Genomic DNA, 18231 nt, shown 5'->3' with positions numbered 1-18231 from the left:
TGGACGGGGTGTGAGGGATGAGTTGCGGGGGATGTGGGAGACACGGTTGAGGGCGTTCTCGACCACTGAGGAGGGGAAGTTGCGGTCCTTGAAAAACGAGGACAACTGAGATGTACGGGAGTGGAATGCCTCATCCTGGGAGCAGATGTGGCGGAGGCGAAGGAATTGGGAATAGGATTTCACAAGTTTCAAAATCTCCCCTCCCCCTACCGCATCCCAAAACCAGTCCAGCTCGTCCCTGTCTCCCTAACCTGTTCTTCCTCCCACCTATCCCCTCCTCCCACCTCAAGCCGCACCTCCATCTTCTACCGACTAACCTCATCCCGCCCCCTTGACCTGTCCGTCCTCCCTGGACTGACCTATCCCCTCCCTAACTCCCTACCTACACTCACCTTTACTGGCCCCATCCCCGCCTCTCTGACCTGTCTGTTTCCTCTCCACTTATCCTCTCCTCTATCCATCTTCTATCCGCCTCCCCCTCTCTCCCTATTTATTTCAGAGCCCCCTTCCCCTCCCCCTTTTCTGATGAAGGGTCTAGGCCCGAAACGTCAGCCTCTCTGCTCCTATGATGCTGCTTGGCCTGCTGTGTTCATCCAGCTCTACACCTTGTTGTCTCAGATTCACCAGCATCTGCAGTTCCTACTATCTCAGAATAAAAGCAAGGACTGTTTTCTAAATGGGGAGAAAATTCAGGAGTCTAAAATGCAAAGAGACTTGGGAGTTCTAGTCCAGGATTCTCTCATGGTAAATTTGCATGTTGAGTCAGTAGTCAGGAAGGCAAATGCAATTTTTGCATTTATTTTGAGAGGATTTGAATATAAAAGCAGGGATGTACTACTGAGGCTCTATAAGGCTCTTGTCAAGCCACATTTAGAGTATTGTGTACAGTTTTGGGCCCCATTTCTCAGGAAAGATGTACTGGCCCTGAAGCGGATTCAGAGGAGGTTCACGAGAATGGTCCCAGGAATGGAAATCTTAACATATACGTTTGAGGGCTCTGGCACTATACTCATTGGAGTTGATAAGGATGAGGGGGGATCTAATTGAAACTTACAGAATACTGAATGGCCTGGACAGAATGGATGTTGGGAAGATGTTGCCATTGGTAGGAGAGACTAGGATCCGAGGGTACAGCCTTAGAGTAAAGGGAAGACCCTTTAGAACGGAGATAAGGAGAAACTTCTTCAGCCAGAGAGTGGTGAATCTATGGAATTCACTGCCACAGAAGGCTGTGGAGGTCAGATCATTGAGTACATTTAAGACGGAGATAGATAGGTTCTTGATTATCAAGAGGTTCAAGGGTTAAGGGGAGAAAGCAGGAAAATGGGGTTGAGGAACTTATCGGCCATGATTGAATGGCGGAGCAGACTCGATGGGCCGAATGGCCTAATCTCTGCTCCTATGTCTTCTGGTCTTATGGTCTTATGATGGTCAATAAATGCCATCTTCACCAAAGATGCCCACATCCAAAGTAGGTATATTGAAAAATTCTTCTGAACGTGGCAGATCCCCTGGTCCCTGTGACAGGTTGTGGCTTTAAAGGGGAATTTAAAGAGATTGGACTTGAAAAGTGTTTTTTTGTCACATTTATGTTTGACTTGCTGTTGAGTAGAAAGGTCACAAGTATCCTGTTATCATAAACTAAACAAGGGAAGGCCAGCTTGCAACTTGAAATTTCCCATGCTTTTATCCCATACATCTCCTCTCTATCTGTGGGTGTACCTATAAAGAACTGTTTACTTTTTGATATACAATGCAAAGTAATCCCCTATCACTGTCTTCCAGGGTTAAACTTTGTTAGATTACAATATGATATTAAGTTTGCTACATCACCATTTTAATTTCTCCTCTGTTAGAACTAGGGTAAAGGAAGAATCATTTCATGTCCACTTGGAACTTTTGTTATCTTCAAGATATCAACTCTAAGGAAGGGGGAGCATCACTGTTGATTCCTCACTCAATCTGATTTTTTGTCCTTCAATGAAAGGATTCTAACTCCAGTTTATCATGTGTCGACCTTCCTCATAAATCTTTACCTCAAACTTCACCATTGTTAAGACACCAACTTCCCAGCTAATGATTATTGAACACCATTCATGATTCCCGAAGGCAAATGTCCCTCTTTTAATAAGAATAGATACGCCATACCCGTGTCTTATGTGTATCGGTCTTTCAATTCATGGGTTTTGAAGCAAAAGAAGTAATCTAAGATCACAATTTCCTCTGCTGTCTCTACAGTCTTGGCTCAGGAATTCCCCTGTTGGCTTCTGAACCCATCCATCGGGCTCAGGTCAAAGTCAGAAGCCCATGCTGTGTTTGCACAGCAATCCCTCAAAGTGATTTCCCTCAGAGTGAACAACTGATGGTCCTAGTGCGACCATGCAATCCAATTAAGGATGACTGTCGAGCTCTCAAGGTCGGAATGCCATATGGTAGCCCTCCAGATAGGAAACATCAACAGGTTGCAGTGGCAACACAGACAGAAGGCACTTCAAAAATGGACATGTCTTTGCTCCACTTAAAGGACAGATTCAGCGGCCCACCCATCACCACTTGGGGATAGGGGTGACACCGCCTCACAAGGTAGCCTGCAGCTACTACTACACCCGGACAAGCAGAGAAAGCTACCTGGCATTCTGCCATTCAAATCTGCTGATGGGAGGGCCTTACCCACAGAGTGAGAATGACCAATATATGGAGTAGGTATAAGTCTCTTAATGGGTTGTTAAGGTCTGTTCAACTGTCATATTCCAAATTTTTTTTAATCTTAAAGCTTAAAATAAATTAACCTAGCAGTAGCTGTAGGTGTCTGTTAACAGCCCTCCTGAAATGCTTTGATTTACAGGCCAGCTGGAGTAGCATTTTATGAAGCAGCTGAAACAGGGTTATGTGTTGATATTTCCTAAACGATGATTCATTATAACCCCCTTCCCCTCCCCCATTTCTGAAGAAGGGGCTAGGCCCGAAACGTCAGCCTTCCCGCTCCTCTGATGCTGCTTGGCCTGCTGTGTTCATCCAGCTCTACACCTTGTTATCTCAGATTCTCCAGCATCGGCAGTTCCTACTATCTTTCTTCATTATAAATGTCTGGCTTAATTTCAAAAGCTACAACAATCTCAGCTAGGGGCTCTGAGTTCATATTTTGATTTTTACATTGATATTCAATGTGAGTTAACACACACAGGATTCATAATCTCTGACCTCCTCTTATAGCCACTATATTTTACATGGCCAGTCCAGCTCAGTTTCAAGTCAATGGCAAACTCTAGGCTGTTGATAGTGGGGAAGGGGGGTTTCAGTGATAGTTATTCCATGGAAATGCAAGAGGTGATGGTCAGATTCTCTCTTGTTAGAGACAGTTCAGTCTTAGCACCTGCGTGGTGTATATGTTACTTATCAGGCCAAGCCTGGAATCCGCTCTGGTCTTCCTGCCCAAGGACATAGGTGGCTTCAGTATCTGAGGAGTCGCGAATGGCGCTGAACATTGTGCAATCATCAGCGAACATCCCCACTTCTGACTGAATGATAGGGGGAAGGTCATTGGTGAAGGTCGGGCCTAATACACTACCCTAAGGAACTCCTGCAGGGATGTCCTGGAGCTGAGGTGACTGACCCCTAACAACCACAACCATCTTCCTACGTGCCAGGTTTGACTCCCAGCCAGCAGTAAGACAGTTTTGCAAGGCCTCCTTGGTGACATACTCAATCAAATGTTGCTTTGATGTCAAAGGTACTCGCCTCTGAAATTCAGCTCTTTTGTACAATTTTGGACCAAGCCTCTAATGAAGTTAGGAGCTAGGTGGCACTGACAAGACCCAAACTGACCATCAGTTCTTGCTGAGTAAGTGCAATAGCAATAACCCTTTCCATCACTTTGATAATGATCGAGAGCAGACGGTAATTGGCCAGGTTGGATTTGTCCTATTTTTGATGATAGGACATTTTAGGAAATTTTCCATATTGCTGGGTAGACGTTAGAGTTGCAGCTGTACTGCAACAGCTTCACTAGGGTTCTAGCTCAAACCTGGAGAACATGTCTTCAGGACTATTGCCACAATGCTGTCAGGGCTATGGGCCCACACATAGCCAGCGCCTTCAATCTCTTCTCAATCTTACATGGAGAGAATTGAAATTGCTGAAGACAGGCATCTGTGATGCTGGGGATCTCAAGAGGAGTTCAAGATGGATCATCCTTTGGGCACTTCCAGCTGAAGGTTGTTGTAATTGCTCCTTATCTTTTGCACTGATGTGGGCTGGGTGTCCACTTCATTGCCAATGGAGATATTTTGTGCAGCCTTTTCCTCCAGTGAGTTATTTAATTGTCCAGTTTAACACAATGAGAGGTACAAAGATGAATATGTTTAATCCTGTAAGAGAGTAACCACTCAAGGAGATTTAAAATCCTTGAGGCTTTCATGAGAGGGAGTTTTGTTACAATCAATTCCGTATTGAGCTCTGGGTTTGATTTTATTTCAACGTTGTTCTGGAAATCTAACCATACCAGATACTGGGTGAGTTGACATTACATTGACATGGCAACATGGAGGGCCATGGGGAAGATGGAGAAGCAGAGGTTGGATCTGAGCTGCTTTGGGATATGGAGGGGAAAGGAGCATGGGTGGGGATTTTAGCAGAGAGGGCTAAAGAGCCTAGAGTCTTCTACAAGGACTTGAATGAAGTCCCTGAGAGCTACAGCAGGTCCTCTAACCTGCCTGCCTTGGCACCAACCTTCCTGGTGTCTACCAGATGCTTCGGGAGTTGACAGAGCTGAGTTCTCCTTGTACCCACTGAGGGACAAAACCTCACCTGGGCAAAGGCAAGTTAGCAAATGCCCTGGTTAGAGTTACCCAACTCGGTAAGCAAGCCCTGGGCCAGAGGTAATGAAGGAAGCCATTCGTCCCATCAAGACTGTTCCAAAGGCTATTCATGTGTCAGTATCTTCACTTTAATCTCCTTTCTGTCTCCTGAGCGGCTAACTGTGCAAGTCAGGATCACCCCTTTCACTCCCCCCACTGCTGGTGAATTCCCATGAGCTTACTTTACCTTGGAGGGTGTCTTCGATTTCTGCCATTGTGGGATCTGGATTGTTCCGTAATAAAGTGTACACAGACATGACGATCCCGGGGGTGCAGAATCCACACTGGGAGCCATGGGATTTGGCTATCCGTTCCTGGTGAAGCAAAGCAATGAAAGGAGAGAGTTGACAGCGTGCAAAGTTGACCTGCCATGGCAGGCTCGTGGCAAGGGTGGGTTCAGGCTACCCCGTGCAGAGAAACACACATCTACATGGACTTGATAGATTGAATGGTCTGGCTTCCACTGATTTTGCCAAGGTTGTAAAGAGGAAACTGAAACTGGATGGGTTTTGTGGGCAAGGACAGACACTTATTCACTGACGAAGGTGAATATTGACCCTCCCATCACTCATTGTACAGTCAGATATATGGAGCATCAACAAATCATAGTTGCTACAGAGACGGCTAATATTTTACCTATTGCTGAGCACTTGTAATGTTCTACACTTGTCACTTTCACCAACCACGTGTGTAAAGATTACCAACAACACTTGAGATCTGTATACCAGCCACGTTAACAGAGTTATTGACAGCTTGGGGTCTAGCCTATAGAACTCACTGCGAGTTTGATCACTGAGTGGCTATTTCTCACACCCTGCACATGCAAGGACCCTTGATCCTCACATAGTCAGTCATGGCAGGTGCTTGCGGGACAGATTAAGTGGTGAGGTCAGAAAGGCCCATCAGCATCTCTCTGCTGACTCACGCAGGAAGAGTGACCACTCGCAAAGATACGGGAAATCTCTAGTCTCTGTGAAACTGGCCCTCAGCATAAACCCACAGGCCCACTCTCGCAGGACACTTGATGAAGAAACGAGTGACGTGTTTCAAAGTCAAGCAACAAGATGGTAATTACTGCCAGTGGATGCTGGTTATAGCAGGGATGGCAGGTGATGAAACTTAAACATGACCAGAAGCCCTCTGTATGGAAACCACCAACTATTTCCAAGCACAGATCGTTTTTGTGCTGGCTTTTCAAAAGAGATTTTCAACAAATCTCACGCCGCTGCACTTTCCCCATTGCCCTGCAAAGTATTTTCCCTTTAAGTCTTTACCCAACTCTCTTCTAAATATAGCATTTGAATCAAATTCTGTCCCACCCCCCCAGTTGCAGTAAATTCCAGATCATAATACTTGCTGTGTCCTATTATAGCCCTTGGCACTTTGGGATAATCACCTGAAATCTGTGTCTTTTGACCTTCCAGCTATTGGATACAGCACCTCCTTATTTACTCGATCAAAGCACCTCGCTATCTTGAACACCTTCCATCGAATCTCCTCTTAGCCTTATCTGCTTTAAGGAGAGAAACTCCAGTCTCTCCGCATAATCCTTGGCACCATTCAAGGCAGGATTCCTCTTGAAGGAGACAGAAGGCATGGTGCCAGTGTGACCTGGAAGGCTTACCTGGACCGGGTGAAGCCGTGTGGTGCTACTGCCAATCCCTTCGACAGTGGTTACGGCGGTACGGTGCAGGGAACAGAGCGGCGCAAGGCAGGCATTGACAGCAATGTGTCTGGGGGCATCGTGGTTAAGGATGGCTTGTGTCACCACACAGCGATGACCAATGCACTGAGGAACAAGGTGTGCCTGGGCATGACGGCCCAACGTTCACTCACAGGGGAACTGATGCGAGACGATTGCTGAGAGCGACATGCTGGGAGGAATTTGAAACCAAAAGTTTTCCACCACTGGAGTGTATTTCTCTGTGCCATGCTTGGCTTCAGTGTAAACTACTTGATAGAGGTTGATTGCTACAATCAGCCAACGATATTAGCATGTGATTGCCAGGATTATAGAAGGTGAGTGAGATGGACTATTTTACAATGGATGAACATCTAAGCATTGGAGCCACAGACTTGTACCTCAGCCCCTGACCTGCTCCATCCTATTTGTCCCCTCCACAGGGAGTGTGGTGTCATAGAATTGATTAGGCTCAGTCAAAATCCTGGAACTCCATCACTCAGGGCATTGTGGGTCTAGCTATGCCACATAGATTGCAGTTCAAGAAGGCAGCTCACCCATCGCCTTCCCAAGGGCAACTAGAGAGGGGCAATGAAGAAATAAGTGCCCGGGTCCCATGAGTGAATAAAGCAAATCTGTTCAAAGTGACACTACCCAAAGCATTTCCAAGTTGAAGACTTGAGGCAAATTTGCTCACAGATCACAAACAAGCAGTCAATCTAACTGAGATGCGTTTATGGTCTAAAATCTTTTGGCTAACTCTTTGAGGACCCAAAGGAAACCCACGTAGAGATAGGGAGAATGCACAAACTCCACACAGTCACCCAAGGTTGGAATCAAACCCGGGTCCCTGGCACTGTGAGGCACCAGAACATAGAACATAGAACATTACAGCGCAGTACAGGCCCTTCGGCCCTCGATGTTGCGCCGACCTGTGAAACCAATCTGAAGCCCATCTAACCTAAACTATTCCATTATCATCCATATGTTTATCCAATGACCATTTAAATGCCCTTAAAGTTGGCAAGTCTACTACTTTTGCAGGCAGGGCATTCCACGTCCTTACTACTCTCTGAGTAAAGAACCTACCTCTGACATCTGTCCTATATCTATCACCCCTCAATTTAAAGCTATGTCCCCTCATGCTAGCCATCACCATCTGAGGAAAAAGGCTCCCACTGTCCACCCTATCTAATCCTCTGATCATCTTGTATGTCTCTATCAAGTCACCTCTTAACCTTCTTCTCTCTAACGAAAACAGCCTCAAGTCCCTCAGCCTTTCCTCATAAGACCTTCCCTCCATACCAGGCAACATCCTGGTAAATCTCCTCTGCACCCTTTCCAATGCTCCACATTCTTCCTATAATGCGGTGATCAGAACTGTACGCAATACTCCAAGTGCGGCCGCACCAGAGTTTTGTACAGCTGCAACATGACCTCATGGCTCCGAAACTCAATCCCTCTACCAATAAAACCTAACACACCGTACGCCTTCTTAACAACCCTATCAACCTGGGTGGCAACTTTCAGTGATCTATGCACATGGACACCGAGATCTCTCTGCTCATCCACACTACCAAGAATCTTACCATTAGCCCAGTACTCTGTAGAGCTAACCACTGAGCCACTGTCCTGCCCTGTGCTGAATAAAATGGTTGTGCACTTCGCAAATGGCTCCAAGACAACAGACAAAGTCAAAGACGAGGCAACTGACTCATGGAAGATTTTGAAAGCTCACTCGGAAGGGACAGCTCTAAAGGACAAATCATGGTGGCTCAGTGGTTAGCACTGGTGCCTCACAGTGCCAGGGACCAAGTTCAATTCTACCCTCAGGCAACTGTCTGTGTGCAGTTTGCACATTCTCCCTGTGTCTGCGTGGGTTTCCTCTGGGTGCTCTAGCTTCCTCCTGCAGTCCAAAGATGTATAGGCAAGGTGGATGGGCCATGCTAAATTGCCAATTGTGTCCAGAAATGTGTAGTATAGGGGAATTGGGCTGGGTGGGATGCTCTGAGGGTTGGTGTGGACTTGTTGGGCCAAAGGGCCTGTTTCCACACTGTAGGGATTCTGTGAAGTGACACACACCAATCCAGTGAGTCCTTTTTTTATTTTGAAATGGAGCATCCAGTACATTCATTTCCAACGTTTGTTGGGATTTTTTCCTGAATTTTCCCTCTGGACATGTTAAGGCCTATCATAGCCATTAGCATTTCTAGTGATTGGAGGAACTGGCCAGTACAGTAACTCACTGATGGGACATTCCATTCCTTTCTTAATTGTTCAAAATTAACATTGAATTTTTTTTTAATGTACAATGCTTCTCATATAACTGTTTGTGAAAGGATACATGATCTTCTTTTCAAGATGGTTATACTTGGAGACCATCACCGTACAGGAGCCACATCCTCCTTCCCCACAGCCTAGCTTGGTTCCAGTTAGACCCACTGGCACAGTTACATTACATTAAGGAAAGCATTTGTCAACAATAACATTATAGACACACAGCAATCTAAGTCCCCCTCCTCACCCCATCGCCGTCCCTAGTGTTACTGCTCAAGATGGTGGATGGGTACGACAGCTCCACCAACATTGAAAACACTCCCAGCAGAATGCCAGGTATCACCGTCTCTGAATAATAAAGAATAGGCCATAAGGCCTAAGCATGTAAGAGCAGAAGTAGACCATTCGGCCCATTGGGTGCGATTTATCAGAATTGTTTACCTTGTATTGACATGTTTCCATGAGAAATCAGGTTACCAAAGGAGTTTATCAGGTATTTATAGAGAAACTAGTTGATTAGATTTAGAGTGGAACCAGTTGTCCCAGTGATGGATTTGTGGAATAACTTGGACTAATGATGGAGTTTACCATAGGACCATTGAGCCCGTGAAAGGGATTACAGTGAGACCGTTGAACAGTGAAGGAATTTATAGTGGGACCAGTTGGGTCAGTGTTGGATTTATAGTGGGACCAGTTGAGCAGTGAAGGAATTTATAGTGGGACCAGTTGGGTCAGTGTTAGATTTAGAGTGGGACCTGTTAGATTGATGAACCATGCAACATGCACCGCTGTCTTGCTTCCATACAATATTTACGCAGTACAGAATGCAACTGCAGCAACTAAAATCAATGTTAAAAACAAAAAGGTCCAATAAAATAACCATAAAATAGAAGCTCAGTCTAATCTGATCAGGCTTTGTACATTATCTTAAAAAGAGTGTACAGGCTTTGGAGAAGTTAAACTTTATAAGGATCTTGGGCCATCTATGACGGTCATAGTTATCAGCAAAATTGGAAGAAGTTGTGACTTTTCTCTCTGGAGAAGCAAAGGCTCTGAGGGTGTTCTGCTGAACATTATTGGGATTGTGGAAGTGTTTGATAAGATAGAGATGTTCTTGAGGGGAGACCAGGGCCTACACATAAAGAAGTCACTGGTAAATCCAATAGAGGATTCAGGAAATACTTCTTTACCTAGATAGTAGTTAGAATTTGCAACTTGTTACCACTTAGACCAGCTAGCAGAGATGCTGCAGCAAAAAGCTTGATCAGTGAAAAGTAATCGATGACTAAGTGAAGGAATTAGATGAGCTACAATGGGAAGAATCTTATAAACATTGCCTGGTGAGGCTGGATGTTCTATTTCTGTGCTATAGATTCGGTTTGAGTCAATGATGATATGAGTTATCATATCAGTTATGAAGTTTTAATATGGTCCAATGTCGCTGCTTATGCAACTCTTCTGTGCAAAGTTACTGCCAGTCTAATCACACACCATAATTACAGTCACCAGATATCTTGACTACCACGGAATGGGAAAAAAATGTCTGTGACTTGGTTTAACTGGCTTTTATATTCAATTGTTTCCAAAATATGTTGATAGCGCATAGGCAAAAATGAGAACTTTTCTTTAGGTGGTAAGATATAGAACGGAACATACTTAATGGAATAACTTCAGATTGCAGAGCTGGGAATGCTCGGGGAACACAATTTTCAGATGGTCATTAATCAGGGCTTTGTTACAAGAGGCTCAACCAAGTATAACGCTGGAGCATCCTCACTTGCCCAAACTCAAGTCACCTCTCATGGATACATTTTCTCCTCAGGTAAGTTAGAAGGTTCAATTCGGGATCCACATTTTTCTCCACAATCTGTAGGAAGCCAGACCAAAGAAAACAGAAGTTTTAGCCACTAACCACCATTCATTTTTAACAAATTTAAACATTACTCCTTCAATCCCCTCATGAGTCCATTAATTGTCGAATCAAAATGGCAGCAACCCATTTAGGGTGGAGAGTCTGCCATTTGATGGACCTCCCTCCTCTTATTGGCTAGACAGCAGTGTCTCCTACGGTTCAAGTCATGAAACTCACACAATGTAAGGACCAGTCATTGGCGATATAATCATCTTCTACTGCATTCCTTGCCATCCCTTCAACTTCAGTACCTTCCTGCACCATGGTGCCATGATTAGTTTGCAAACCCTACCCTTCAAGTCCCTCTTTCATTCAAACGGGGAAAACCTCACAGCGACTGGGCAATTGAAGTGGTTTCCAATCCTACCTTCTTGATCCCCTTGCCTGCTTCAGTTAGAGTCACGCATATCCTGACAGCCCCTGACGTATCAGAAGACCCCCATCCTCAGAGGTGTGACCGCCTTCTGGTTCAAAGGATGCAGGTAACTGATGTGTCACAGTGTCTGTCATTAAGCCTCCAGTTCATAAAATTTGAGCCACAGCTGTCCTAACTTCTTACTGCAGTCACATTTACCTTGGATCACAATGGTATCCAGGAGCTCCCACATACTGCAGTCTTGATACATCACCTGAATTGCCATCCTTAGTGAGTTTTAATTACCTAAATGTATTAGTTAGTCAGGCAAGTCACCTTTTTAAAAACTTTACCACCAATTTTTATGCTATATTAGCATTTAAGAATTGGAACGAATTTAACCACTTACCAGACATTAACCCTTCTCTGCAGTACATGATGTGAATAGCAAAAGCAGAGTTTTGGTAACTTGGTAGCAAAATGGGAAGTATCCCTTGCACTGTCCTTGTTTTTCTGGGTGATAGCGTTTATAAACGTAGAAGACGCTCCAAGCTGTCTCTCCAAGCCACACTTCACCATGACTTGGAGCTAATCTCATTGTTCCTTCAGTATCAGTGGGTTGATATTCTGAAACTCCCTCCCTAACAGCATTGCGCTATACCTACAGCACATTGACTGCGGCGTTTCAAGAAAGTGGCTCACTATTACCTTCTGAAGAGCAATGGGATTTCTCCTTTTATGGGGTGGCTCAGTGGTTAGCACTGCTGCCTCACGATGCCAGGGACCCGGGTTCGATTCCACCCACGGGCGACTGTCTGTGTGGAATTTATACATTATCCCTGTGTCTGTGTGGGTTTCGTCCGGGTGCTCCGGTTTCCTCCCACAGTCCAAAGATGTGCAGGCTTAGGTGGATTGGCTATGGGAAATTGCCCCATAGTGTCAAGGATCTGCAGGCTACACGGATTAGCAATAGGGAATATAGGGATGGGTCTGGGTGGAATGCCCTTCGGAGGGTTGGTGTGGACTTGATGGGTTTAATGGCCTGCTTCCACACTGTGGGGATTATATGGGTGACAAATATTGGCTTTGCCAGGGATGTCCAAATCCATGAAAAGGTGGCACAGACTGTTGCCTTCAGATACCGATGGTGAAGGAGGTAAATGTTTTATGTTGGAGGATGGAATATTGGGCCAAAATTCTCCAGGGTCTTTCTTTGTAAATCTCATGTCTCTGCTCCCTGTGGAAGGTTCCCATTTTCCTTGTAGGAAGCTGAACTTATATTAAGGAACATTCGGGACTAACAGGAATGCTGTGGATCAGAACGGAGCTTTAAATTATGGTGACAATAAAGCTAATACAATTCAATTCAGTTCAGCTTGCTGAGTGGAGGGAAACGGAGGTGTCTCTCCCTCCACCAGATGCAAATGTGAACACCAAGTGGAGAACAGTGGCCGGAGCAAAGAGGCTACGAATGCAAAGGTAGGTTTGCCAAACCCACTGAAAGGCATTGAGGTGCTCCTCCACTGACACCACAAGCTTGGTCAGCCACAGGAGGGAATGGTATCAGTGAATAGAAACTCGTGCTGCCCTGTTTGAGCAAGGTAATTTGTTCTTATTTTTGCACTTTGGACTTGAGTGGCAACAGAAAGGAAAATCTTCATTGCCTGTCCTTGGTTGCCTCCAGGGCATTGAGAGTCAGTCAGTCATTGAAGGTCTGACTGTTGGAAGTCCCAACCGAAGAGGTGCCTGGGTGGAAAGGTAACACTTCATGTAGGAAATGAGAAAACACATTGGATTTTGACAACATTTTAGCAGATTCCAATCATTTTATCTGACATCTGCTCTTAAATGACCAGATTTAATCAAATTTGGTTTAACAATCGGAAAGGAGGAATGGGGCTAATTACAACAGTTTTGTAGGGACCCATCACAGACACAATGGAGCAAATAGTCCCAGTTCTGGGCAGTAATCATTTTGTAGTTCTATTCCATGATAGTGGGACTGCTTTCATTCAAACCAGTAGCGCTGGTTACCGTAAATATTGAAAGGAAGATGTCATATCCAGCAAGATCAGGAAACATGAAGACAAAAGCCTGGTCAAGGCGGCACATTTTAAGTAAGGAATATCTTAAAGGAGGAAGGAGGGAGTGGAGAAGTTAAAAGGTTGAAGTAGATAATCTCAGAAGTTGAGAGCACGGCCACCAGTGATCGATCAATTAAAACTGGGAACATATAAAATCCCAGACGTTGCAGGATTGGAGGGTTGTGGAGCTTTAGAAGATAACAGAGACAGGGAGGTAGCAAGTGGACAGATTTGAAAACAATGAAGAGGAACCATTATAGGTCTTTCGTTTTGTGATAGGTCTTCTGGCCTACCTTGTGACCATTGACGAAGAAAACAAGCTCATGGCTCTCCTTCATTGTGGAGCCCCCTTTAACACTGTTCTCTCTCTGTGCTGTTAAAACACAAGACCAAAAATAAAACTATTAGACAACAGGCAGTACAGCCCTCCAGAATTTGCAATAGTAACCACAACATAAACCTGTGTGGCACCTTCAATACAATAAAATGTTGCAAAATACCTCACCATAGAATTATTGAACAAAATTTACATCTGGAGCTGTTTGGACAGATAACCAAAAGTTTAAAACTTAAGCAAAGAACATAGTTTTTAAGGACTGCTTTGAAAGAAGGGAGAGACACAGAGAGGCAGAGAAGTCGAGAAAAGGAATTCTTGAGTTTAGGGCTGAGGACACGGACACACAATCAGCAATTATGGAGTGTGTATTGTACAATCCCTACAGCTTGGAAGTAAGCCATTCAGCCCATCAAGCCCACACCAACCCTCCCAAGAGCATCCCACCCATACCCACCCCATCCCTGTAACCCTGCATTTGCTAGGCTAACCCATCCAGCCTCCACATTCTTGAACACTATGGGCAATTTAGCATGGCCAATCCACCTAACCTGCAAGTCTTTGGGCTGTGAGAGGAAACCCATACAAACACAGGGATGAACATAGAAACTCCACACAGACAGTAGCCTGTGGACTCAAACCTGGGATCCTGGCACTGTGAAGCAACGTGCTAACCGCAGAGCCACACGCCAGCCCAGTGTTACTATTAGTTCTTCTACTATCGAAAAAGTCACCATCGTCATACCAAACCATGGGGCTGCTCTCTCATTCGAGAAACGGGGCTGGTGTTGGTTTGAGCTAGGGGTCACCATGACTCAGGCAAAGGGAGAGGCTGAGTAAGAGATATGCAAGTTTCAAAGGCCATGCCTTTGGCTGAACTCTGAAGGTAGTGTCCCTCTGAGGTTCCCTAGCTAAATGCACTGACCAACATTCATGTTTCACATCAATTGCAACAATTGCTGCAAATTCTGTGCCAATGTGATCACTCTTGGTCTCTTCTGGTGCTTCGTGTACCATTGCTGATCACAAACGATGCTGGTCTGTTTGATTCTACCAGGTAAAATATCTGTGTCTTCCATGCTCAATTGCCATATCTGCATTGCATTGCTAATGTGCTAATGCAAGAGATAAGTGACCATTGTACATAAATGAAATTAGCAGTTATCATTTGTGCCATTGATTTCCACCAGTCTGGGTATATGTCCTTCAAAATTTAGATATTTACACTAACTCCCATGTCAGTCTTGGTTTCGAGAGTAAGCTTATCGGTTTTTCATTGGTTAATGATGTAAACTGTGGCTAAAACTTCTAACTGCCCAATGTTGCCCATGCGGTGTGTTATACTCAGCACGCAAAAGCCTGGTTGGAATTTGTTCTGATCTGGGTCTTATCTCATGTCTTTTTTGCTATAAAATTAGGGTGATAAGATGTAGGAGCAAATGTGGGCCATTCAGCCCATTGAGTCTGCTCTGCTGTTCATTTGTTAGATTACTGTTATGCAGGTGTCTGGCACCCTCCTTAATGCTGGGCTCTTTTCTGTTTGTAGCCTTAAGCCATATCGTTTGAGTCAGGTTTCCAAGTGTTATTTTTCATGCTGCATGCCTCACAAGGAATTGGAATGCAGCATAGCTTTGCAATGTAGGTGGTCGACAGCACATGCCAAAAACCATGTTTGCTTTATGCGTCCTAGTTACAATGCCAATATTTTTGGCTGCACCTAATACTTGCAGATGTTGTTATCAAGCCCGAATAACTTGATACCTTCCTCCATCTGCTCGCAATAAATTAATGCTGTGATCTTCGTTTGATCGCCAAAGATATACTGATATTGGATGCAGTCTAGAGGACGTTCACGAAGCTGATCCCAGGGACTGTCCAATGAGGAGAGGTTGGAATTTAGAAGAATGAGAGATGACCTTATTGAAACGTACAAAATTCCTAGGGGGTCTTGACAGGATAGATGTGGGAAAGTTATTTCCCCTTCAGGGAGAGTCGAGGTCCAGAGGTAATCATCTCAGAATAAGGGGGTCACACAAAGATGAGGAGGAATTTTGTTTCTCAGAGGGTAGTGAATCTGTGGAATTCTTTATCACAGAGGGCTGTCGAAGCTGCATCATTAAGTATATTCAAGGCCAATATAGACAGATTTTTAATCAGTGAGGGAATTAAAGGTTACGGGGAAAAGGAGTGAGGATTATCAGATCAGGTATGATCTCATTGACTGGAAGAGCAGACTCAATGGGCTGAATGGCCTATTTCTGCTCCTATGTCTTACGGTCTTAGGTTCTTTTGGATTTCTTCAATGAGTATTGAGGCAATTGTCAAATCTATTATCAACATCAACAGTTCAGTCTTTTATAAATCGCATTATCAGTTGACAAATTTAACAAATTATTTTCTTTTCATTCACTTGTGCGACATTGCTGGGTGGGCCCAGCATTTTATTGCCCCGTCCACAGTTGCCCTCGAGAAGGTGGTGGTGAGCTGCCTTCATGAACCACAGCGGCCCATGTGCGGTAGGTTGACTCACAATGCCCTGATGGAGGGAATTCCAGGATTTTGACCCAGCAACACTGAAGGAACAGGGATATATTTCCAAGTCCGGATGGCGAGTGGATTGGAACGTAGAACAGTACAGTACAGGAACAGGCCCTTCGGCCCACAATGTTGTGCCGAACATGACGCCTAATGAAACGAATCCCTTCTGCCTGCCCTTGGTACATATCCTTCCATTCCTTGCATATTCATGTACTTATCTAAAAATACCTTAAACGCCCCTATCATATCTGCCTCCACCACCACCCCTGACGGTGCGTTCCAGACTCCTACCACTCTCTGTGTAAAACTCTTGCCCCTCACATCTCCTTTGAACTTTCCCCCTCTCACCTTAAATGCATGCCCCCTAGTATTAGAAATTCAGCTCTGAGAAAAAAAGATTCTGACCATCAACCCTATCTATGCATCTCATAATTTTATACACTTCTATCTAGTCTCCCCTCAGCCTGCGCTGCTCAAGAGAAAACAACCCAAGTTTTTTTTAGCCTCTCCTTATAGCTCATACCCTCTAATCCAGGGAACATCCTGGTAGATCTCTTCTGCGCCTTCTCAAAGCCTCCAAATCCTTCTTGTAATGTAGCGACCAGAAATGAACACAACACTCTAAATGTAGTTTGTTTTTGTGCCATCGAAATGAGGTACAAAGATTCTGCTTCCTTGAAAACTTTGGTGATTTGGTTTGCAGCTAACCCTTCCACACAGTACAGAGTTACCTTTAGCCTTATACTTTGTCTAGGGAGCTACAATGCCTACTGATGGTGGTTTATAGTCATGTGGTGACATCTAGATACTTGGCTCATTTGTAATGTTGTGCTTCTTTAGGAGACATCACTCTTAAAGTGATGACACCACAGAGTGAACAAAATTGGGGATATGTATAGAATTACAATTAGAGGAGTGCAGATCAAGATAAAACAATATAGATGTAACCTCTAACTATCTCTGCCTCCTTCTTGGCAGGTATGCAGTTTCTTAGATGCGGGTGGCCCTTTAAAAATTTAAGTCTGGTAAAGCAAAGGATTCTCAGAGAGGTTTTCTATTGTCTTATTTCTTAGAAATTGTTCTCCAGTGAACTCAATGTTAGTGAGGGGGTGGACCCTTCTTCCCTGTTTAAAGTATTGTCCTTTGTTGCCTTCATTGGTTAGACAACTGGCAACTGGTTAGAATGTTTTTGGTGGAATTCTGTGTGTCTGCAAGCAGATTCTGTTGGTTTGTTCAAACATAGAGCTCAAGATGGTTTCTTTGTCACATAAGCTCCATAGTTCAGAGCGGCTTAGTGGTTAGCACTGCTACCTTCCCAGCCCCAGGGCTCTAGGCTCAATTCCACCTCTTGGGTGATTATATGTGTGGGTTTCCTTCCCCAGTTCAGAGATATGTAGCTTAGGTGGATTGGTCCTGTTAAATTACCCATGGTGTGCAGGTTAGGGGGAAATTGCAAGGGTTGGGTGGGATTTGCTTTTGAGGGCTGTTTTAGACTTGTGATGAATTGAATGGCCTGCATCCACAGGGTTTGAGGTTCTGTGATCTGTGTCGTTTTTCACCAAACAAAGGGTGTGTTACAGATTTGCATTGTCATTTGACACCTTCTGAATTTGAGGCAGCAAGTGTCTCTGTGTTTAAGGTGCTCGTAAATTGAACTTTGAATGCGTTTCAGGATAGGGTATTGTCATAGCAGCAAACTGGTGTGTTTCTTTGGTTAAGAGATAGGTGGTTCGCTGTTAAAATATTGGAGTGTTTGCAAACACAAAGGAAGTCAGACATCTTTTAGCTGGGATAGTAGGAGCTGCAGATGCTGGAGAATCCGAGACAACAAGGTGCAGAGCTAGATGAACACAGCAGGCCAAGCAGCATCATAGGAGCAGGAAGGCTGACGTTTCGGGCCTAGACCCTTCACTAGTTATTTGTTATTTCAGATTCTCCAGCATCTGCAGTTCCTACAATCTCTGATACCAAGTTAATTTTGCTGTTCAGGACAGTAAAGATATACCTTAGTGAGAAAGAAGTCTCCAGGGAAGATCTCAATAAGACCATAGGACATATGAGCAGAAGTAAGCTATTCAGCCCATTGAGTCTCTTCAGTCATTCAATGAGACCATAGTGATCTGGCAATCTCCAAATGCAATTCCTTGCCTTTTTCCCCATAGTCCTTGATTCCCTTACTGATTAAAAATCTATC

General features: G+C 44.5%; 1 protein-coding gene across 1 annotated transcript in view; it reads right to left on the bottom strand.

The window, feature by feature from the left end:
* The window catches only part of LOC109913754 (xanthine dehydrogenase/oxidase), a 193491-nt gene that overhangs the window by 157476 nt on the left and 17784 nt on the right, over positions 1–18231 (bottom strand). The window contains 5 exon segments of the mRNA XM_048596660.1: positions 5044–5170; positions 6481–6589; positions 8882–8978; positions 10624–10681; positions 13459–13538. Coding sequence (XP_048452617.1) covers positions 5044–5170; positions 6481–6589; positions 8882–8978; positions 10624–10681; positions 13459–13503 — 436 coding nt within the window. The 5' untranslated portion in view covers positions 13504–13538.

This window comes from Rhincodon typus, chromosome 5 (genome assembly GCF_021869965.1).
Source record: "Rhincodon typus isolate 14 chromosome 5, sRhiTyp1.1, whole genome shotgun sequence".
In the NCBI taxonomy this organism is placed as follows: domain Eukaryota; kingdom Metazoa; phylum Chordata; class Chondrichthyes; order Orectolobiformes; family Rhincodontidae; genus Rhincodon; species Rhincodon typus.
The sequence above is the reverse complement of the archived record's forward strand: the minus strand, read 5'-3'. Positions and strand labels throughout refer to the sequence as shown.